The sequence below is a fragment of the Bombina bombina genome, chromosome 1, assembly GCF_027579735.1.
Source record: "Bombina bombina isolate aBomBom1 chromosome 1, aBomBom1.pri, whole genome shotgun sequence".
Classification (NCBI taxonomy): Eukaryota; Metazoa; Chordata; class Amphibia; order Anura; family Bombinatoridae; genus Bombina; species Bombina bombina.
In genome coordinates this window covers 435,983,610-436,008,293 of record NC_069499.1, presented here as the reverse complement: position 1 = coordinate 436,008,293, position 24,684 = coordinate 435,983,610, and the positions used below count along the sequence as shown (strand labels likewise).

The window sequence follows — 24,684 nt, the reverse complement described above, 5'->3', positions numbered from 1 at the left end:
CGAATGTATACTGTCACAAAATACTATTTAATGCCTTGTATGACATTTTTGTTTCAATAAAGTATTTTAAAAAACAAAAACAAAAAAAAAAACAAAAAAAAAACAAAACTATTAACCCCTAATCTGCAGCTCCCGATAACGCCGCCACTATACTAAAGTTATTAACCCCTAAACCTCTGACCTCCCATATCACTATCACTAAATAAATCCATTAACCCCTAAACCTAACACTAACCCTAACGTAACCCTAATGTAACCCTAAGCCTAACACCCCCTAACTTTAACATAATTAAAATACAGCTAAACTAAAGTTACAATTATTAACTAAATAATAACTATTTTAAACTAAATACATACTTACCAGTGAATTAAAACCTAAGCTAGCTACAATATAACTAATAGTTATATTGTAGCTAGCTTTGGTTTTATTTTTATTTCACAGGTAAGTTTGTATTTATTTTAAATAGGTAGACTAGTTAGTAAATAGTGATTAACTATTTACTAACTACCTAGTTAAAATAAATACAAACTTACCTGTGAAATAAAACCTAACCTGCCTTACACTAAAACCTAACATTACAAAAAAAAATAAACACTAAAATTACTAAAAATAAAAATAACTAAATTACATAAAAAACAAACACTAAATTACAAAAATTAAGAAACAAATTATCAAAAATAAAAAAGAATTACACCTAATCTAATAGCCCTATCAAAATTAAAAGCCCCCCCCCAAAAAAAAATTCTAGTCTACAATATACTACCAATGGCCCTTAAAAGGGCCTTTTGTGGGGCACTGCCCCAAAGATATCAGCTCTTTTACCTGTAAAAAAATACAAATACCCCCCAACAGTAAAACCCACCACCCCCACAACCAACCCCCCAAATAAAATAACTATCTAAAAAAAACCTAAGCTAACCATTGCCCTGCAAAGGACATTTATATGGGCATTTAGCTCCTTTACATGCCCAGAACCTAAACTAAAAATAAAACCCACCCAAAAAAACCTTAACATTTTTTTAACACTAATCCCTGATGATCCACTTGCAGTTCTTGAAGTCCCGCTTGAAGGATCCATCCACCCTGCGAAGTCATCATCCATGCGGCAAGAAATCTTCATCCTGGTGGCATCTTTGATCTTCATCCAGCCGGCGAAGTCCTCATCCAGGCGGCAAGAAGTCTTCATCCAGACGGCATTGTCTATCTTCATCTATCCGGCGTGGAGCGTGTCCATCCTGAAGACATCCGGCACGGAGTATCCTATTCATGCGGTTGCCACCACAAACTGGAACTTCACTGCAAGTGACGCAATCCAAGATGGTGTCCCTTGCATTTCTATTGGCTGAAAGATTTCAATCGGCCAATAGGAATTAGAGCTGCTAAAATCATATTGGCTGATCCAATCAGCCAATAGGATTGAGCTCTCATCCTATTGGCTGTTCCAATCAGCCAATAGAATGAGAGCTCAATCCTATTGGCTGGTTTGAACATCCAATAGGATGAGAGCTCAATCCTATTGGCTGATTGGAACAGCCAATAGGATGAGAGCTCAATCCTATTGGCTGATTGTATCAGCCAATAGGATTTTAGCATCTCTAATTCCTATTGGCTGATTGAAATCTTTCAGCCAATAGGAATGCAAGGGATGCCATCTTGGCTTGCGTCACTTGCATTGAAGTTCCAGTTTACAGTGGCAACCATATGAAGAGGATGCTCCGCACCGGATGTCTTCAGGATGGACCCGCTCTGCGCCGGATGGATAAAGATAGAAGATGTCTCTGGATGAAGACTTCTTGCCGCCTGGATGAAAATCGAAGAGGCCGTCTGGATGAAGACTTCTTGCCGCATGGATGATGACTTTGCCAGCTGGATCCTTCAAGCAGGACTTAGATAGTTATTTTATTTGGGGGGGTTGGTTGTGAGGGTGGTGGGTTTTACTGTTGGAGGGGTGTTTGTATTTTTTTTACAGGTAAAAGAGCTGATATCTTTGGGTCAATGCCCCACAAAAGGCCCTTTTAAGGGTCATTGGTAGTTTATTTTAGGCTAGGGTTTTTTTATTTTGGGGGGGCTTTTTTATTTTGATAGGGCTATTAGATTAGGTGTAATTATTTTTATTTTTTGATAATTTGTTTCATATTTTTCGTAATTTCGTTTTATTTATTTTTTGTAATTAGATACTTTTTGTAATTTTTAGAGTAGTGTTAGGATTTTTTTAATGTGTAGTTTAGTTAAATTTAATTGGTAGTTACCGGTAGTTTCATTTTAGTTTAATAATTATAATAGTTTAATTGTTAGTTTAAAATTTATTTATTTAATTTGACAGGTAAGTTTTAATTTAATTTATGATAGGGAAATTGTAATTTTAATATAAAGTTAGCTGGTTGTTAGGTTTAGGGGTTAATAGTTTATTTTAGTATATTTCGTTTTGGGGGGCTTGCAGTTTAGGGGTTAATAGTTTTATTTTAGTATATTTAGTTGTGGGGGCCTCTCGGTTTAGGGGTTAATAGTTTTATTTTAGTATATCTCATTGTGGGGGCTTGCGGTTTAAGGGTTAATAGGTTTATTATAGCGGCGGTGTGCAGACAGCAGATTAAGGGTTAATAATATTTAAATAGTCTTTGCGATGCGGAAGGGCAGCGGTTTAGGGGTTAATAACTTTATTATAGTGACGACGATGTCAGGGAGCGGCGGAATAGGAGTAAATACATTTTAATAGTGGCGGCGATGTCCGGAGCGGCAGATTAGGGGTTAATAAATGTATTATAGTGTTTGCGAATCGGGAGGGCCTTGGTTTAGGGGTCAATAGGTAGTTTATGGGTGTTAGTGTACTTTGTAACACTTTAGTTATGAGTTTTAGTTTACAGTTTTGTAACGTAAAACTCATAACTACTGACTTTAGATGGTGTTACAGATCTTGTGGTTATTGAGTCTACCACTCACTTTTTGACCTCCCAGGCAAACTCGTAATACCGGCGCTATGGGAGTCCCATTGAAAAAGTGTGGTACTGACGTTGCGTGACAGGCTAAAAGGTGTGCGGTACACCTATATCGACAAGACTCGTAATAGCAGCGTTAGGGAAAATTAAGAGTTATGGGCCTTTTTCAATCATAACGCAAAACTCGTAATCTAGGTGTATATTAGCAGGCAAGCAGCCACTATTTCAGCGTTGTTCAATTCCAGGAAGCTGACAACTTAATATCAAATCTGATTACATAACCAGCCACTTTATCCTAATAGAATTAAATATCATTATTTGGTTTAATGCTTAAATGCTTTTTTTTCTTCTTCTTTGCATCTAAAAGAAGACATGTTAAAACGTATTACAGCTTTTTGTTTTTGTAAAATTGTTACAGACTTACATGCCACCAATAAAGCAGAGGTAGTCCAGCTTTAATATGTGAAATATGCTTAAAGGGACATAAAATCCAATTTTTTTTTCTTTCAGGATTTAGAAAGATCATGCATTTTTAAACAACTTTCCGATTTACTTCTATTATCTAACTTGCTCACCCATGTGCATTGTTATTTCTTCAACAAAGGATATATAAAGAATGAAGCAAATTAGATAATAGAAGTAAATTGTAATGTTGTTTACAAATGTATTCTCTACCTGAATCATGAATGAAAAGTTTTGGGTTTCATGTCCCTTTAATTAGTGCTGTCTCATTTGCATAATAAAACATTTAGAATTTACTGCCCTTTAACTTTATAAAAAAACAAAATGTGTTCCTCTGTTGGGATCTTGTGTATTTTTATTTTACCAATCCTTATGTTTCCTCAATATTAATATGATTGAACTATGTTATAGGTGCTGTTTTCAACTAGAAGCACCATATAGTTATTCTAAGAATGCTGACATCATTATTCCTGAGGATAGTCATGAGAATCTTCAGAAGTCCAGTGCTATAGATGTCCATTTTAATTTTGCTAAAAAAAAAACTACTGCCCTTTGTCACATCAAGTAATGACTTCTTGTTCCAAAATTCCTATTGTTCTCTCAATAGATAGATAGACAGACAGGTGATAGATAGACAGACAGATATAAAATGGCATTTATTACAAATAACATTCTTTTTGTTCTTGCAGAATAAATACCAAGGCTTTGTTTTCGACTTAGTTACAAGACAAGCGTTTGACATCACTATCATGATTCTCATTTGCCTTAACATGGTAACAATGATGATTGAAACAGATGAACAGAGTGATGAGATGGAGAACAACTTGTACTGGATTAACTTGGTGTTTATTGTGCTTTTCACTGGAGAATTTGTTCTCAAACTAGTTTCCCTCCGCCATTACTACTTTACAATTGGTTGGAACATCTTTGATTTTGTTGTTGTAATTCTCTCCATTGTAGGTAAGCAGATTTTACATTGTTATTAGAAAATATTAAATAAACTGTCAACAATATGAATTGTATTTAGAAGTCCTGATTACCTGTACAATACAGGGTGCAATGTTTCACCTCATTGTGTTATTAACAAAAGAGAATAAAAATGGGGCTGAAAAACATATTTAAATAAGCTTCACAAAATCATCCCACTTGCTATAATATATTTGAAGTATCTTTATAAAATTGAAATAAGTTAAAGAATACTATAGAAGATATACTGTTTCCATCTAAAGGGGAGGTGAGTCCACGGCTTCATTCATTACTTGTGGGAATTAAGAACCTGGCCACCAGGAGGAGGCAAAGACACCCCAGCCAAAGGCTTAAATACCTCCCCCACTCCCCTCATTCTTTGCCTTTCATCACAGGAGGTTTGCAGAGAAGTGTCGGAAGATTCGGAGTAGTCTCTTATGGAGGGTAGTACTCTTTGAAATGGGACTGGAGTTTTAAGTAGTCCTGTCAGCCTCTCAATGAGAGCATGGGTGAAAGTTAGAGTCCGGAGATGCAGGGAGAGTCTTTCTGCGAAGCCATCCTGACTCACATTAACAGCTCCATAAGCAATCAGCGTTGATGAGTTTCACTGCCTGCTTCCTACACTCAAGTCCATGTCAGGAGCGATGCTACTACACTGTCACACTTGAGAGGCCATGTTCCTGTTCCACGGCATAGATTCTGGTAAGATTGTTTCATTTTTTAATACATAATGTGTGACGCCTTTTATTTTTATTGAGGGTTAATATCCCTGGAAGGGGGATTATTGAACAGGGGGAGGTTGTATATAATGTTATTTGTCATTTTTGTGAGTTACTTACAAGGCCGATTTGGCACGTTTTTTTCTCCCTAGTGCAGGGATGGGATGGTCCAGCATGGCACTCCATGTGACCGAGTTGGGCATATTCAACTTCCTCTTCTTGTCCGGCGGTTGCAGGAGATGAAGCGTTTTTTCTGTGGTCCCGGTCTAAGGAGGTGGTGAGTGCCCGGCCATTGGAGGTATAAGGGTGCCATTTATATAGTATATCTAATCCATAATAAAGGCGTAAGCTATAGAGGACTCTTGACGCGTTGGAGGCTACTTCCTTTTTAACAAAGTCTAATACCTGTGTTCCACATTCCAAGATTACTACATCTAGAAAGAATAAGATGTTTAGTACTACTGAGCTGTCCACCTCTGAGGGTTCTTCGTCCCATGAGGTGCGTTACCTACATTCATCTCTGATTACACATGCAGCTCCCCAGGGCACGACTAATCCTCCTGAGGGAGAGGGCCGCTGGCTGTCAGATCTTGCAGATCAGCTGCAAATGGCGGTGTTGGTGGTGATTAGTGCCTTTCCACGTTCTGCTAAACGCAAGCGTAGGTTAAAACCTTGCGGCCCGGCCCAGGGGTCATCTACTCCAATGGATCTTGGAAAGATTATCCACTGACGAGGACAACTACGACTCTTCGGAGGACGTTCCTTCTGGGTTGGAGTCCGTGTCATCTAAACTTCCGGCTGCGGAGGAACCAGACTTTAGGTTTAGGATAGAAAATGTACGCTTTCTACTGAAGCAAGTGCTTGCTATGTTGGAGGTTCCGAAACCGAAATTACCAGAGGAACCTTCGATTCCTAAACTTGATAAAGTATATGAGGACAGGGTGGTGCCTCAGACCTTCCCTGTTCCTGATGGCTAACATTATTAAGAATGAATGGGAGAAATTGAGGTTTATCCTTTTCCCCTTCCTCTTGTTTTAAGAAACTGTTCCCCATTCCAGACTCTCAGCTTGAGCTATGGGGGACTGTCCCTAAGGTGGATGGTGCTATCTCCATGCTCGCAAAGTGTACAACGATTCCTCTTGAGGATAGTTCATCGTTTAAAGAGCCCATGGATAAAAAGTTGGAAAACATGTTGAGAAAGATTTTTTAGCACACAGGGTTTGTTTTTCAGCCGGTGGCGGCGGTATCTGCAGTATCCAGAGCTGCGACATATTGGTGTGAATCCCTGTCTGAGATGGTCGAGAGGGAGACTCCCCTTGACGAGATACAGGATATAATTAAAGCCTTGAGGGTAGCTAATTATTTAATTTGTGACGCCAATATGCAGATTTTTCGCCTGAATGCAAAAATATCAGGTTTTTCCATCCTCCCCGCAAGGGAGCCTTCCTGCTACAGGATAAGAAGGTTAAACCTAAGGGATCTACTTTCATCCCTTTCGTTCAGACAAAACCCATCATCAGCAGCCTGTGGCGAAAGCAGAGCAGTCCAAGGGAGCTTGTAAGCCAGCTCAGTCTAAGTCCAAGCAGAACAAGAAGCCCGCCAAGTCAAAATCAGCATGAAGTGGCGGCCCCCGACCGGTCAACTGACCGAGTAGGGGGCAGATTACCTCTCTTCTCAGAAGTCTGGTTGCAGGATGTTCAGGACCCTTGAGTTCTGGAGGTCATTGCTTAGGGTTACAGTATAGGTTTCAGATCTCATCTGCCCAGGGGCAGATTCCTCCTGTCAAACCTGTCTTCAAGACCAGAGAAGAGGGACGCCTTTCTAGAATGTGTGAAGGCTCTCTCTTCTCTCTGAGTAATTGTACCAGTACCTTCAGCAGAGGGAGGTCTAGGGTACTATTCAAACCTTTTCGTGGTCCCAAAGAAGGAGGGCACGTTCCGCCCGATTCTGGACCTAAAATGTTTAAACAAGTTTCTGGAAGTTCCATTGTTCAAAATGGAAACAATCAGATCTATTCTGCCCCTAGTTCAAGAGGGACAGTTCATGACAACAATAGACTTGAAGGATGCCTACCTTCATGTTCCAATCCACAGGGATCACTTCAGGTTCCTGAGATTTGCATTTCTGGACCAACACTTCCAGTTTGTTGCCCTTCCCTTCAGTCTGGCAACGGCCCCGATAGTCTTCACGCAGGTTCTAGGGGCACTAATGGTGCAGAAGATTGCAAGAATTGTTGGAAATTGTATCAATACATCACTCTACAGAATGATACTCACAAAAGCGGCACACTATGTGGCAGTGCAAGTCAGGCAGGCTGGATAGATCAGAGCCCACCAGCTGGCTCACTCCAATTTGTGGACATGCCAAAGGTTGCTGCAAAGTAAGATATTCACTGCCTGAGGAAAGAGTGCCATAAGCACTTTGACACGCGTTGCAGATTATATATACTAAATATACTTTTTTGTTCCAATAAATAGTCCTCAATGCATAGAGGTTATTTTGTTTTTTTATCTAAGATTGTGAATGTGTTTTTTTTTTAACTTTTATTCTAACTGTGGATCTGGTACCTGTTTGCCTGAGTGAGCTAGCTAGTGGAGTCATATTAACCCAGCTGATCTGACTTGCACTGCATTATAGTGCACCACTTTTGTGAGTATATTCTTTGGAGGGTCTGTGGGAATTTTCTCTATTTTGTAGTGAGTTCATGCACTATTGGAGTACTCTTCCCCCTCCCTCTCTGTATCTTACTTTGCAGCAACCTTTGGTATATCCACAAATTGGAGTGAGCCAGCTGGTGGGCTCTGATCTACCAGCCTTACTAACTTGTACTGCCACATAGTGCACCACTTTTGTGAGTATCATTCTGTAGAGTAATGTATTGATACAATTTTTAACAATTGTTGTGATCTTCTGCACCATTGGAGCACCTTTTTCTGTTTTTTCATATTTGCAGTTTCTCCACTTTGTTTTAAGAAGAGCTGATCCTGGTGTATCTCCCCACAACCATTGATGGAAGCCTCTAGAGGGCGCCTTTGTCCTGAGAGACCATCTTTGATTGACTTTGTTTGGTGATCTAGGGGCACTACTTGCAGTAGCCGGATCCAGAGGCATTGCTGTGGCGCCCTATCTGGATGACATCCTAGTCCAGGCGTCGTTGTTCAGTCTTGCAGAGGAACACTCAAGTGCTCTTCCTCTTCTCCTCCAGTCTCATAGGTGGAAGATAAACTCAGGAAAGAGTTCCCAGCAACAGGGTAGAATTCCTGGGCATGATAATAGACTCTATATCCATGAAGATATTTCTCACAAATCAGCGACTCAGGAAAATTGCATCCACCTGTCTCGCCCTTCAGGCCTCCTCCAGACCCTCTGTGGATCAGTGTATGGAGGTGATTGGGCTCATGGTATCCAGCATCAATGTTATTCCATTTGTCAGGATCCACCTCAGACCTCTTCAGCTGTGTATGTTGAGGCAGTGGAGCGGTGATCACTCAGATCTATCCCAACAGATTTCTCTGGACGATCGGATGAGGGAATCCCTCCCTTGGTGGATCCGTCCAGAATAACTGACCCAAGGGACATCCTTCCTGAGACCATCCTGGGAGATTGTGACCACGGACACAAGCTGTTTGGGGTGCCAGGATGGCACAAGGAAGGTGGACTCGAGAGGAGTCTCTCCTCCCGATCAATATTCTGGAATTTCGAGCGATCCACAATGCTCTGAATGCTTGGCCTCTCCTGGGGTCGTTCAGCTTCATCAGATTCTAGACAGACAACATTACCTTGGTGGCCTACATCAACAATCAGAGGGGGACGAGAAGCTCTCTAGCAATGGCGGAGGTATCTCGGATATTGGTATGGGTGGAGTCCCACAACTGCTTGCTATCAGCAATCCACATTCTGGGTGTAGACAACTGGGAAGCGGATTTTCTCAGCAGACAATCCTTTCATCCGGGGGAATGTTCTCTCCATCCCGAGGTGTTTGTGGAGATCTGTCACAGATGGGGGACGCCAGAGATAGATCTCATGGTGTTCAGACTCAATTGCAAGATATCCAAATATGGATTGCGATCCAGGGATCCCCAGGCGGAGCTGGTCGATGCCTTAGCGGGGCCTTGGGGGTTCAACCTAGTTTACATTTTTCCACCGTTGCCACTTCTACCTTGTGTAGTGACCCGCATCAAGCAGGAGCAAGCTTTGACTATTCTGATTGCTCCAGCGTGGTTTGCGGATCTGGTGGGGATGTCATCTTGTCCATGGAGGTTACCCTATCACAGGGATCTGCTGATTCAGGGTCCTTTCCAACATCAAAATCTAGATTCTCTGAAGCTGACTGCGTGGAGATTGAATGCTTAGTCTTAGCCAAGAGAGGATTCTCTGAGAGAGTGATTGATATTCTCGTTCAGGCCAGGAAACCGGTCACTCGTCGCATCTATCATAAGGTGTGGAGGACTTACTTGTCCTGGTGTGAGAAACATGGTTATTCTTGACACAAGCTTCCTGATGTCTCTATTGACATTAAGATTCTTTCTTGGAAGGTTCTCTTCCTGTTGGCCATTGCATCAGCTTGCAGAGTATCTGACTTGGCGGCCTTGCAATGTGAGCCTCCTTGTCTGGTTTTTCACGCTGATAAAGCTGTTCTTTGCACTGGTTTGGGATTTCTTCCCAAGGTTGTGTCTAACCGTAACATCAATCAGGAAATAGTTGTTCCTTCTTTGTGTCCTAACCCTTCTTCCCCTAAGGGGAGGTTACGTCATAATTTGGATGTGGTTTGAGTCTTGAAGTTTTATCTTCAGACCACGAAGGATTTCAGACAGTCTACATCTCTTTATGTAGTGTATTCTGGGAAACACAAGCGGCAGAGAGCCTCTTCCACTTCTTTGTCCTTTTGGTTGATGAGCATGATTCGCTTGGATTACAAGACTGCGGGACATAAGCCTCCTCAGAGGATCACGGCTCATTCAACAAGAGCTGTGGCTTCTTCTTGGGCCTTCAAGAATGAGGCCTCTATGGAGCAGATTTGTAAGGCGCTACATGGTCCTCCTTACATACTTTTACAAAGTTTTACAAATTTGACGTTTTTACTTCGTGAGAAGCAGTTTTTGGGAGAAGGGTTTTGCAGGCTGTGGTGCCCTCATGATAGGGACTGCCTCCCTTTTACCCTCCAGTTTGTTCATTCAGTGTCCTCTAGAGCTTGGGTATTTGTTTCCCACAAGTAATGAATGAAGCCGTGGACTCTCCTCCCCTTTAGATGGAAAACATAAATTATGCTTACCTGATAATTTCATTCCATCGTGGGGAGGAAAGTCCACGGCCCTCGCCCATTTCTCTGGTAGGCAGACCTAAATTTATTTTTGTTCTTATGGCACCATTTATACCCTGATATTTCTCCTATTGTTCCTTGTTCCCTCGGCAGAATGACTTGGCAGGGGTGTCTTTGCCTCCACCTGGTGGCCAGGTTCTTAATTCCCACAAGTAATGAATGAAGCCGTGGACTCTCCTCCCCACGATGGAAATGAAATTATCAGGTAAGCATAATTTATGTTATTTATTTGTTTTATCCCATGGAATTATGAATATCATTTCAGGTGTGTTTTTTTTGCCACTTACAGATTATTATATATTTTTTTGTAAGAAATAGGTTTTGATTTTTGTTTATTTTTTCCCTCAAACCATATCTTATGAGAAGTGTGAATTCATCATCTCCCCTTGTTATATTCGTCCTTTGTAACTTGATACATTAAAGGGACATGAAACCCAAATAATTCAGAAAGAGCATGATATCTAAAACTTTCCAATTCACTTCTATTATCTAATTTGCTTAATTCTCTTAATAACCTTTTTTGAAAAGCATATCTAAATAGGCTCAGTACCTGCTGATTGGAGGCTGCACATAGATGCCTGATGTGATTGGCTCACTCATGTACATTGCTATTTCTTCAGCAAAGGATACATAAAGAATGAAGCAAACTAGATAATAGAAGTAAATTGGAATGTTGTATTTTCTATCTGAATCACAAAAGAAAAAAAATTGGGTTTCAGGTCCCTTTAATTGCACTGTACCCTCAAAGTTCCTTAGTAATCTCTTTACAAGAGATGAAAGGCTGTACAGTCTCACCCTAGGCACTTTTAATGCGAACTAAAGACTAGGGGCTAGATTACAAGTGAGGCGCAATCTGTTTTGCACTAGCACAATCGATTTTTCATGATCCATTTTCATCCTGCCGATATTACAAGTGGAGCAAAATCAATCCTTTCCGCAATCTGAGAGCTGTGGTTAACTGGTTTCTGAAACTAAAAAGTTCTACAAAACACTTCAAAAATACATTATAAAGTACACTTACACTCATAAGAAAACTATTAACCCCTAAACTACCACCCCCACATCGCAAAGTATCTAAGTAAACTATTAACCTCTAAACCACCATCCCCCCACATCGCAAACAATAATAATAAACCTATTAACCCCTAAAACGCCATCCCCCCACACTGCAAAGTACGTAAATAAACTATTACCCCCTAAACCGCCATCCCCCCGCATTGCAAACAATAAATAAAACGATTAACTCCTAGACTGCCATCCCCCCACTTCACAAAGTACCTAAATCAACTATTAACCCCTAAACCGCAATCCTCCCACATTGCAAAAAATAAATCAAAACTATTAACCCCTAAACTGCCATCCCCCAACATTGCACAGTACCTAAATAAACTATTATACCCTAAACCGCCATCCCCCAACATTGCAAACAATAAATAAAACTATTAACCCATAAACCGCCATCCCCTCATAACGCAGTCATAAACTAAGATCTAAATCCTCTAACCTAACAACCCCCTAACTTAACCCAAATTAAAATACCCTAAATTTACACACACAAAAAATAACTACTTTGAAAAAATATTACCTGAAAATTAAATTGAAAACCTAATCTTACCTTTAAAAATAAAAAACTAACATTACTAAAATCATTACTAAAAAAAAAACTAACATTACATAAAATAAAAAACCTAACATTACAAAAAGTAACCACCAAAATAAACACCCCAAAATAAAAAACCCTATTCTAAAACTTAACTACCAACAGCCCTTAAACGGGCCTTTTGTAGGGCATTGTACTAAAGCGATCAGTTTCAAAAACCCACTAACCCCTCTAACATTACAAATCCCCCCACCCCCAACCACCCAAAATAAAAAAAAAATCTATCTAAAAAAAGGAAATTTATGCTTACCTGATAAATTTATTTCTTTTACGATATGACGAGTCCACGGATTCATCCTTACTTGTGGGATATTATCCTCCTGCTAACAGGAAGTGGCAAAGAGCACCACAGCAGAGCTGTTATATAGCTCCTCCCTTGACTCCTCCCCCCAGTCATTCGACCGAAGGCATAGGAAGAGAAAGGAAAAGCTAAAAGGTGCAGAGGTGACTGAAGTTTTAAAAATAAAATAAATTCTGTCTTAAAATGACATGGCGGGCCGTGGACTCGTCATATCATAAAATAAATAAATTTATCAGGTAAGCGTAAATTTCCTTTTCTTTTACAAAGATATGATGAGTCCACGGATCCATCCTTACTTGTGGGATACAATACCAAAGCAACAGGACACGGATGAACGGGAGGGACAAGACAGAGACCTAAACAGAAGGCACCACTGCTTGTAGAACCTTTCTCCCAAAAACAGCCTCTGAAGAAGCAAAAGTATAAAATTTGTAAAATTTGGAAAAAGTATGAAGGGAGGACCAAGTCGCAGCCTTACAAATCTGTTCAACAGAAGCATCATTTTTAAAAGCCCATGTGGAAGCCACAGCTCTAGTGGAATGAGCCGTCATTTTTTCCGGAGGCTGCTGTCCAGCAGTTTCATATGCCAGACGGATGATGCTTTTCAGCCAAAAAGAGAGAGAGGTAGCCGTAGCTTTTTGACCCCTACGCTTTCCAGAATAAACAACAAAAAGAAAGAGAAGATAAAAATCCTTGGTCGCTTGTAAGTAAAACTTCAAAGCGCAAACCATGTCCAAGTTATGTAATAGACGTCCCTTCTTAGAAGAAGGATTAGGACACAAGGAAGGAACAACAATTTCCTGATTAATATTCTTATTTGAAACAACCTTAGGAAGAAATCCAGGTTTAGTACGTAAAACCACCTTATCAGAATGGAATATAAGATAAGGTGAGTCACATTGTAAAGCAGAAAGCTCAGAAACTCTTCGAGCAGAAGAGATAGCAACTAAAAATAAAACTTTCCAAGATAACAGCTTAATATCTATGGAATGCATGGGTTCAAACGGAACCCATTGAAGAACTAAATTCAGACTCCATGGCGGAGCAACAGGTTTAAACACAGGCTTGATTCTGATTAAAGCCTGACAAAAAGACTGAACGTCTGGGACATCCGCCAAACGCTTGTGTAATAAAACTGACAAAGCAGAAATTTGTCCCTTTAAAGAACTAGCAGATAACCCCTTCTCCAATCCTTCTTGGAGAAAGGACAAGATTCTAGGAATCCTAATCTTACTCCATGAGTAGCCCTTGGATTTGCATCAATAAAGATATTTACGCCATATCTTATGGTAAATCTTTCTAGTGACAGGCTTGCGAGCCTGAATCAGAGTATCAGTGACCAACTCAGAGAATCCCCGCTTTGATAAAATCAAGCGTTCAATCTCCAGGCAGTCAGCTGCAGAGAAGTTAGATTTGGATGTTGGAACGGACCTTGAATGAGAAGGTCCTGTCTCAATAGTAGTTTCCATGGAGGTAGAGACGACATGTCCACTAGATCCGCATACCAAGTCCTGCGTGGCCACACAGGCGCTATTAGAATTACTGAAGCTCTCTCCTGTTTGATTCTTGCAATCACATGAGGTAGGAGAGGAATAGGTGGAAACACATAAGCCAGGTTGAACGACCAAGGTACTGCTAGAGCATCTATCAGTAAAGCCTGGGGATCCCTTGACCTGGACCCATAATGTAGAAGTTTAGCATTCTGTTGGGATGCCATTAGATCCAATTCCGGTGTGCCCCATTGTTGAGTCAATTATGCAAACACCTCCGGATGGAGTTCCCACTCCCCCGGATGAAAAGTCTGTCGACTTAGAAAATCCGCTTCCCAGTTCTCTACTCCTGGGATATAGATCGCTGATAGATGGCAAGAGTGATTCTCTGCCCATCGGATTATCTTTGATACCTCTATCATCGCAAGAGAACTCCTTGTTCCCCCCTGATGATTGATATATGCTACAGTCGTGATATTGTCCGACTGGAATCTTATGAATTTGGTCAGTGCCAACTGAGGCCACGTCTGAAGCGCATTGAATATTGCTCTCAGTTCCAGAATATTGATTGGTAATTGAGACTCCATCAGAGTCCGAGTTCCCTGAGCCTTCAGGGAATTCCAGACTGCACTCCAGCCCAAGAGGCTGGCGTCCGTTGACACTATAACCCATGATGGCCTGCGGAAGCACATCCCCTGGGACAGATGATCCTGTGACAACCACCACAGAAGAGAGTCTCTGGTCTCTTGATCCAGATTTATCTGTGGAGATAAATTCGCATAATCCCCATTCCACTGTCTGAGCATGCACAGCTGCAGTGGTCTGAAATGAAAGTGAGCAAATGGGACTATGTCCATTGCTGCTACCATTAATCCAATGACCTCCATACACTGAGCCACTGATGGCTGAGGAATGGACTGAAGAGCTCGGCAAGTATTTAGAATCTTTGATTTTCTGACTTCCGTCAGAAATATTTTCATGTCTACCGAGTCTATCAGTCTGTTTGAGATTTGGTCAGATGACGATTTGACGCCTGAATCAAGATATCGTCTAGATAGGGCGCCACCGCTATGCCCCGCGGCCTGAGAACCGCTAGAAGGGACCCTAGCACTTTTGTGAAAATTCTGGGAGCTGTGGCAAACTCAGAAAAGCAAACCTTAGAAACTGATGATGATCCTTGTGGATAGGAATGTGAAGGTATGCATCCTTTAGGTCCACGGTGGTCATGTATTGACCCTCCTGGATCATTGGTAAGATTGTTCGTATAGTCTCCATATTGAACGATGGGACTCTGAGAAATTTGTTTAGACATTTTAAATCTAAAATAGGTCTGAAAGTTCCCTCTTTTTTGGGAACCACGAAAAGGTTTTAGTAAAACCCCTGTCCCTATTCCAGTTTTGGAAAAGGGCAAATTACTCCCATGGTATAGAGGTCTTTTACACAGTGTAACAATGCCTCTCTTTTTGTCTGGTCTACAGACAAACGTGAAAGATGAAATCTTCCTCTTGGGGGAAAATTTTTGAATTCCAGTTGATACCCCTGGGTCACAATTTCTAATGCCCAGGGATCCTGTACATCTCTTGCCCAGGCCTGAGCAAAGAGAGAAATTCTGCCCCCTACTAAATCCGGTCCCAGGTCGGGGGCTGCCCCTTCATGCTGTCTTGGTAGCAGCAGTGGGCTTCTTGGCTTGTTTACCCTTATTCCAGGTCTGGTTAGGTCTCAAGACAGACTTGGATTGAGCAAAATGTCCTTCCTGTTTAGTAGAGAAAGGGAAAGCAGAGGGTACTCCTTTGAAATTTTGAAAGGAACGAAAATTATTTTGTTTACCCCTCATCTTAAGGGGTTTGTCTTGAGGTAGGGTGTGGCCTTTACCTCCTGTAATATCTGAAATGATTTCTTTCAATTCAGGTCCGAATAGGGTCTTACCCTTGAAAGGAATAGTTTTTGCCGCTAATTTAGCAATCTGAAAAGCAGCATCTGTGATAAAAGAATTAGCTAGCTTGAGAGCTTTAATTCTGTCCAAAATTTGCTCTAAGGGCATCTCTACTTTCAGAGACTCCTCAAGGGTGTCAAACCAGAAAGCCGCTGCAGTAGTTACTGGAACAATGCAGGCAGTAGGTTGTAACAAGAAACCCTGGTGTATAAATAATTTCTTTAGAAGACCGTCTAAATTTTTATCGATAGAGTCTTTGAAAGCACAACTGTCCTCAATAGGTATAGTTGTACGCTTAGCTAGAGTAGATATTGCTCCCTCCACCTTAGGGACCCTTTACCAAGAGTCCTTGATGGTGTCTGATATAGGGAACATTTTCATTAGGAGGGGGAGAGAATGGTATGCCTGGTCTATCCCATTCCTTTTTAACAATTTCCGAAATTCTTTTAGGAACTGGAAAAACATCAGTGTAAGTAGGTACTTTATCCATCTTACACAATTTTTCTGGAGGAATTGTATCATCCAGAGTCGCTAGGACCTCCCTGAGCAACAGGCGAAGGTGTTCAAGTTTAAATTTAAAGGATGCTAAGTCCGTATCTGTCTGAGGTAACACATTCCCTGAATCTGAAAGTTCTCCCTCAGAAAATAATTCCCTGACCCCCAATTCAGAGCATTGTGAGGGTACATCGGAAATGGCTACTAAAGCATCAGAGGGTTCAGTATTTACATTAATACCTGGCCTACTGCATTTACCTTGCAAACCTGGCAGTTTAGATAATACCTCAGTGAGGGTAGTTGAGATAACTGCAGCCATATCTTGCAGAGTAAAAGAATTAGACTGACTAGAGGTACTAGGCGTCGCTTGTGTGGGTGTTAAAGGTTGTGACACTTGGGGAGAATTAGATGGCATATCCTGATTCTCTTCAGACTGAGAATCATCCTTAGACACACTTTCATTTCCTAAAATATGTTCTTTACAGTGTAAGTCTCTATCAGTACAAGAGGTACACAATGTAAGTGGGGGTTCCACAATGGCTTCTAAACACATAGAGCAATGAGATTCCTCAATGTCAGACATGTTAAACAAAGTAGTAATAACCATAACAGTTGGTAAACACTTTATTTATTGAAAAAAACTATTTTGCAAAAAAACGAGTACTGTGCCTTTAAGAAATAAAAGCACACAATTTTTTCCCAAACACGCTTAAAAACGTCTATGAACGTTCAAAACCTAGGTATGGATATATAATGTTGCCAAAAATTATTGCATCCACATGCAACGATTGAATTTTCTCTCTACAGGAAAATTGATTAAAAAAAATAATACAATTTTCTAAATAATGACCCCTGCACCTCACCACAGCTCTGCTGTGGCGCCTACCTGCCCCCAGAGAACTGCCAAACGAATCGACACCAATCCGGATAGTGAAAAACACAGATAGGGCCCAACCGGAGCTAATGTCTGCTGTCTCCTTCAGAATAAACTGCGCATCTGAGGCGTGAAAATAGGCCCCGCCCACAATGGACGTTGCACTAAGAAATTCAACTACCTCATGGGAAGCGGTTATAAACAGCCAAGTGGTCCCCAAACGTCTACACACAAAATAAAATCTCTTTTACTGTTGTCCTTCATAAATAAACTTATGAAAAAAGGTCCCAGTGTCAATGTATATGCTGCTTATGAAATGTGCTGCAATAATGTAAGAAAGAAAAACACCTAGTAGGACAGTAACTCCCCTTTACATTTAGGACTACTGCTTACCCTGTTCCCATTATAAGGAACCAAATACAGCCAATTCTGATATACAAAGTTTCCTCAGAAAAATTAGGCTGACACATACCTCAAATGCTGCTTATTGCATGAGACCATCCTCCACACTGAAGAGTTTTCTTCATATTACCTTCAGATCTGTGGGAACAATAACTGACCTTAGTAACTGCTGCTAAGATCATCAATTTCAGGGAGAAATCTTCTTCCATATCCTCCCTGAGCAAAATAGTACTCACCGGTACCATTTTAAAAATAAAAAACTTCTTGATTGGAGAAATTAAAACTATCATTTTATCACCACTATCACTTTACCCTTCCTATTACTAGCATAGGCAAAGAGAATGACTGGGGGAGGAGTCAAGGGAGGAGCTATATAACAGCTCTGCTGTTGTGCTCTTTGCCACTTCTTGTTAGCAGGAGGATAATATCCCACAAGTAAGGATGAATCCGTGGACTCGTCATATCTTTGTAAAAGAAAAAATAATTTACCAATTGCTTTGAAGGGCAATGGGCATTTGGATGGGCGTTGCCTTAAAAGAACATTTAGCTCTTTTGCTGCCCATAAAAAAAAAACTTAACTACTTTAAAAAAAACACCCCAAAAATAAAACAAAACCTAACACAAACCCCATAAAGGTACTCACCAATGATGATGATGATGATGATGATGATGATGATGATGGAGGAACTTCTTCATTCAGGCAGCGGCCCATCTTCTTCCAGGTGGTCCATCTTCTTCCAGCTGGCAGTCTATCTTCTTCACCCAGGCGGTGGTGGCGGCGGCAGTGGTCCTCATCTTGGGTTCTTCAACACAGAGGTCTTTTTCATACAGTCTCCAGCCGCACACTGAATAGTGAATGTAAGATACCCCTTTTATATAGGGGTACTCTTGCATTTCTATTGGCTGATTTGAATCTTCAAATTCAAATCAGCCAATAAAATGAAAGCTTTTTCCTTTCATTTTATTGGCTGATTTATTTGAATATTCAAATCAGTCAATAAGTCAAAATCAAAACACAGTAAAACATATATAGTTATTTTAATTTTAGTATAATAGTTATGTTAGGTTAATTGTTAGTTTAAACTTAGGTTTTTTTAATTTCACAGGTAAGATTTCGGGGGTGGCAGATTAGGGTTGTTTAGACTTGGGGTTTATGTTAGGGTGTTAGGTTTAAACGTAACTTTTTTTCCCCATAGACATCAATGGGGTTGCTTTATGGTGATCGCCATTCCGCGATCGCAGGTGTTAGTTTTTTTTCTAACACTCTCTCCCCATTGATGTCTATAAGGGAAAGCGTGCACGAGCACGTCAAAGCAGCCCTTGGATTTTGTGTTGTATGAAGTTTAACGTCACCCTATCGCACGCACAAGGAGGCTTTTCAGAAACTCGTAATGGCAGCGCTATGGGGGGGGAGTTCATTTCACACCCTCTATAGCGCAAAACTCGTAATCTAGGCATTTGAAAATTATTAAAATTGATTAAAAATATTTTTTTTTGTTTCAAGGTATTTAACTGGAAAGATCTTAAAAGTGTATGTATATGTGTGTATGTATGTATACATATACATATATGTATATACCTGTACATATGTATATATGTGTTTATATGTGTATATAGATATTTACACATATAAACACATACATACACATGCATATATGCACATACACACACACACACACACATATATATATATATATATATATATACACACACACACACACACACACACACATAATAGCCCTTCCTAGTCAAATACCTTGTCATAAACCATATCCTTTTTATCCCTTAAAATACATTTTTATTAATATTTTAATGATTTTTTTATCAGAAGGTCAATATATGTGTGTAATAGTTTATTTTAATGGGTTTGTGATGTGTTTTGTGCACACTAGGTCTTCAGGCACGCTAATCTGAGTGCAAATTTTAACGTTTACTTTCAACTTGTAATATGCACGCTAGTTTGCGCCATTCCAATATTGCTTATCACAACCCTTGTAATCTCACCCATTATTTTAAATATCAAATAGAAAAAGTAGACAAAAGTTATAATATATTGATGTGAACAATTTAATTAAAAATAAATGTAAATATTACATATATTTTCTATTGTGTTAACATATTTGTTATAAACAATTTGTCTCTTAATTACAGGTATGTTTCTGGCAGACATGATTGAAAATTATTTTGTTTCACCAACATTATTCAGAGTTATAAGACTTGCCAGGATTGGAAGAATCTTGCGTCTCATTAAAGGAGCAAAAGGGATCCGTACACTGCTTTTTGCATTGATGATGTCACTTCCTGCTTTATTTAATATTGGTCTTTTGCTTTTCTTGGTGATGTTCATTTATGCCATATTTGGCATGTCTAACTTTGCTTATGTTAAAAAAGAAGTTGGGATTGATGATATGTTCAACTTTGAAACATTTGGCAACAGTATGATCTGCTTATTCCAGATCACAACATCTGGTGGGTGGGATGGTTTGTTAGCTCCAATTTTGAACAGCGGACCACCAGACTGTGACCCATATTTAGAACATCCAGGGAGCTCTGTCAAAGGTGATTGTGGCAATCCTTCTGTTGGTATATTCTTTTTTGTTAGTTATATCATAATATCATTTTTGGTTGTGGTAAATATGTATATTGCTGTCATTTTGGAGAACTTCAGTGTTGCTACTGAAGAGAGTGCAGAACCATTGGGAGAGGATGATTTTGAAATGTTCTATGAGGTTTGGGAAAAATTTGATCCAGATGCATCACAATTCATACAATACAGCAAACTGTCTGATTTTGCTGATGCCCTGGATCCACCTCTACGTATAGCAAAACCAAACAAAGTTCAACTAATTGCAATGGATTTGCCAATGGTAAGCGGTGACAGAATTCACTGCCTTGACATCCTGTTTGCCTTTACAAAACGTGTACTGGGTGAAGGTGATGAAATGGATGCACTACGTCAACCAATGGAAGAACGTTTTATGGCATCTAATCCCTCCAAAGTCTCATATGAGCCAATTACATCCACTTTGCGACGAAAGCAAGAGGAGCTCTCTGCTATTATTATTCAACGATCTTTCCGGAACTATCTTTTAATGAAAACAATTAAAAAGGCTTCCTATTTATATAGAAAAGATAAATTAAAAGAAGCAAATAGCTTGCCAATTAAAGAAGACATGATAATTGACAAGCTTAATGGAAATTCAACTACAGACAAAACAGATGGGACACCCTCTACAACTTCCCCTCCATCATATGATAGTGTAACAAAACCAGAAAAGGAAAAACATGAAAAGGACAAAGCGGAAAAAGAAGTAAAAAGCAAAGATTCCAGGGAGAATAAAAAATAAAACTGCACATTTCATTTGTGTGATAAAATGTTTACAGCCTTGTGAAGATGACCCATTTGTGTCAACCGGGACTCCTGACGGAGATCTATGCCAAACTGACAGTTCTTGCATATATATGTACTCAAGGTCAGTGCCTATAATAAGACAGTGACCTCTTGTCAAGAGATGGTATAATAGCCTTGACTGGTGGTTACTGTTTTCATAATCAGTTGACACATCTTGAACGGAGATCCATAGTGGCTTCTCATCCTGTTAGGACCAGTCAATGGAATGCAAACTTATACTGTTTATGTGTTTCACATAAAACACTGTAGTACAATAATTGTGTCCACTGTTTGCATTTCAACTGCCATACTTGCCATATGTTTACAAAATTGTGTTAGTGAATTAACCATTTTTATTTAATTTGTAGGACATTTATTTATATACATGTAATTATTTTTGTAAATGGGTTTTACAGTATGTCGGGGATCTAGTATAACAAAGGTAATAACTCTAAGAAAATAAAAACAGAGAAGACCGCACACTGTATATGTGAAAATGTAAATCACGGCTATTCCAACAATGCCTATCGAGTACACACAAAAAAATCATATCCATATTTTAAAAATTGGAATAAATCAGCATCAAAGGGAGTGTTGAAAGTAATGTGATTGCTTGCATTAGCTCTAATTTTAACCTAAAAGTAAGTTGGACTACCTTATTTCCCACTTCAAGCAGCAGATCTGAAGTAAATCCTGCTTATCTGAAATGTTTTTTGACATGAGAATCCTAAATTATATAATAGTGTATTTTTTAAAACTATATTTATTGGATAATGTTAGATCAGAAAAGTATCTTGAAATAAGTTCTGTAATATAATATTAAATACAACGAAATGCAGGTGATGGTTACTATTGATCTATATTTGTAGAGATATTCTTATGGCAATACTAGAGGCAATATATAAATGGAGTGCATATGTTATGATCAGATCACTTTTAGGTTTTACAGGAGTATGGAAATGTAGTAAGCTAACTTCCTTTACAAGTGCAATGAAATGAAAACCTTTAAATTACAAATTATTTACTTTACAATATATAAAATTGATATATTTTATAAATGTACAAATCACTAATACCGTTTGAAAAAAATAATTATGCATTATAGAATACACCTATAAACATTATAAAATTGCAGCTGTTATATCTTGGAGGGAACTTAACAACAAACGCACCAACCGAAATTACTATTACAAGAAATGTTCAATTTGTATTAAAAATTGTTTGCAACTAGTTTTCTAGGGGAGCAGAAGGCAGTTACAGGGATTTACTTTGTAGAAATTATGGAATTGAGGTCCTTTTTATGTCTCATAGACAAAACATTCACAATGTGTAAACCATCAGATTTCACCCAGACATTGTATTCACTTAGCCAAAAAGGAAACAATTGCATGAAATGTTTGATAACTAACTGTGACACAATAAATTGTCTTTGTATACATTATTTTTATGCTTACAAATAACAGACTGAAATTAACTGACTTTGATAAATCCAATAAATGGATAAACCATTCGCAGACAAGAAATGTTCTTCAAATGGGCGTCTTCCCTAACTGATTGTAGTAATTTGGACACCTTAAGTCATTCAACAAAGACTGTTGTTTTGTGAATTAAGAATAGTTGTGTAACACTGTTGCCAAAATCGGTTGCGTACTGTCTTTACAGTTCTGTGTTATAAGTGATAGTACCTTACCAATTTTAATGTAGAATCAAGTCTTGAAAAATGCAAGTGTTTTTGATGATATTTTAACAAACTTTATTGAATGTACATTGTAGATACAAAAACAATCTTGCTATTTTTAATTCCTCGCTGTATAGAGATCATATTCATCACAGCTACCTTACAAACGTTCTCATTTTTATTTTCTCCAATGAGGATAAAATGCTGATTGGCCTTTAAATCGGTGAGTTAATGTCATCTAACCAATTGAAATGGTAAGATTATCATAAAGAAAAATACATTATTTTTACTACCAATTTATTCTTTGCTTTGAAACACCTGGCTTTGAAGGGATGATATGGTGACTTGCTTAATATGTTAGACAACCTCCGTAAAAACCAAGATTTTGTGGTTTATACTTGAAACCACAATGAAACTGAATTTAAAAAGTTTCCAAGCCAGAGGTCATATTTTGCCACTCAAGGTGGTTAATACTGACAGCCTGGCTGTTGCTTTTTCTGACTCGAATAATGTTTTAAGCATTTTAAGTATGTTGTAATTTAAGCAGCTTTATCTAGGATATTTATGCCTACACATGTAACCAGCTGTATTTTTTACTGTAGTGCAAATAATGTTAATATTTAACATTTGAAAAAATTGGTCTGATGAGCCTGACCATACAATCAATAAAAATGTCATAAGTACAACAATGGTTCATCGTAGGAATCAAATAAATTATTGGTAAGTGTTAATGCACTGTTATGACATCTGCATGCTGTTATGTATTCCCTGCTGGATTTTATATCTTAAACAATAGTTATCTATAACATTAGCAATGTTTTTCTTAAATCTCAATGAAGAAAATGGTAGTCATCAAATTTGTATTATTCATATTGCAAACATTCTTTCAAGTGGGATTTAAATCTGTGACATTCTCTTTCCTACATCAATAAGGTTATAAAAGGAGATGTTTGGTGCAAATCTCTTAGATTATAATGGTATTTTTTCAGACCAATTCAAACAATGTAGATTGCACTAACACCGTATTTAACATTTACGGGCACAGCAGTGTTTGTGTTTTACCATCGGTGTTTGATTAACATTAGCCTTGCCCAGATACCCATGTCTATTCTAAGGACTCAAATGTGAGAAATTGAAATGTTGTCTTCTTGCCTACAGTGATATTAAAGGGCTCCATTTATGAAGCTCCGATATGAGCTTCAGAGTGCCATCTGCTGCAGGTTCGCAAGAGCAGGAGGCGGTGTTGCACACTAGCCGTAGTGTGCAATGATAAATGCAGGCAGAGTATTGCAGCCCGCTAGAGGCGATGCCAGGCAAACAGGGGAGAAGATGTCCACCCTGACTTTGTTAAATCTGGCACATAGAGTTTTTCTTTCTGTCATATCAATAAATGAATTATGAACAGCCTTTCCTTGAAAGAAGGCAGTTGTTGTAACAAGGAGCATGTTAAAGATGGAAAAGTTTTTTAAAATGAATGAAGTAGTCTAATATGTTCTTCAATTTCAGTCCCCAGGATCCACTCACAGGACAGGTTTTCAGGATTCATTTGGATGGGTCAGTTAACCACATCTACTGAGCAGGAAGCTGTAGTTAGACACACTTTCCTGTTGGTTGGTTTGAAAAAAATCTGGTCCAAGAAAGCATTGTAATGTCAAATGCCAGGAAGCTTCTAGCACTAGACTTACTTCAATGAAGTTGCAGCCAAAATCTTGTGGGCAAGAATCCGAGACCAGAAAGGTTTAAAGAAAATGTATTGTAGAGCACAGATGCCACTTCATTAATGAGGTTTTAAAAACAATGGACTAGATTATAAGTGGAGCACAAAATACTATTGTGCACTGGTATTACAAGTTAGGTGCAATGTGAACATGACCTCGCGTTCGCATTGCAAGAAAGCTTTGCACTCACAAGAGCGCGCTTCCATAGGCTTCAATGAGAGCCTCGTGAGACACGACATGAGAACCTAGCACTGCAAATTTAAATTTATATATATAATGATATACATATATATTTATGTGTTTATATGTGTATATACATACATAAATATATATATGTA

At 39.0% G+C, this 24,684-nt stretch overlaps 1 protein-coding gene across 9 annotated transcripts in view; it reads left to right on the top strand.

The window, feature by feature from the left end:
- The window catches only part of LOC128638134 (sodium channel protein type 2 subunit alpha-like), a 189,306-nt gene extending 168,345 nt beyond the window's left edge, over window positions 1-20,961 (top strand). For all 9 annotated transcript variants that reach the window (XM_053690036.1, XM_053690021.1, XM_053690028.1 and 6 more), the window contains 2 exons: window positions 4,089-4,359; window positions 19,711-20,961. In XM_053690036.1, the coding sequence (XP_053546011.1) occupies window positions 4,089-4,359; window positions 19,711-20,906 (1,467 nt within the window). In that variant the 3' untranslated portion in view covers window positions 20,907-20,961. The remainder of the gene's footprint in view (window positions 1-4,088; window positions 4,360-19,710) is intronic.
- The last annotated feature ends 3,723 nt before the right edge of the window (window positions 20,962-24,684 follow it).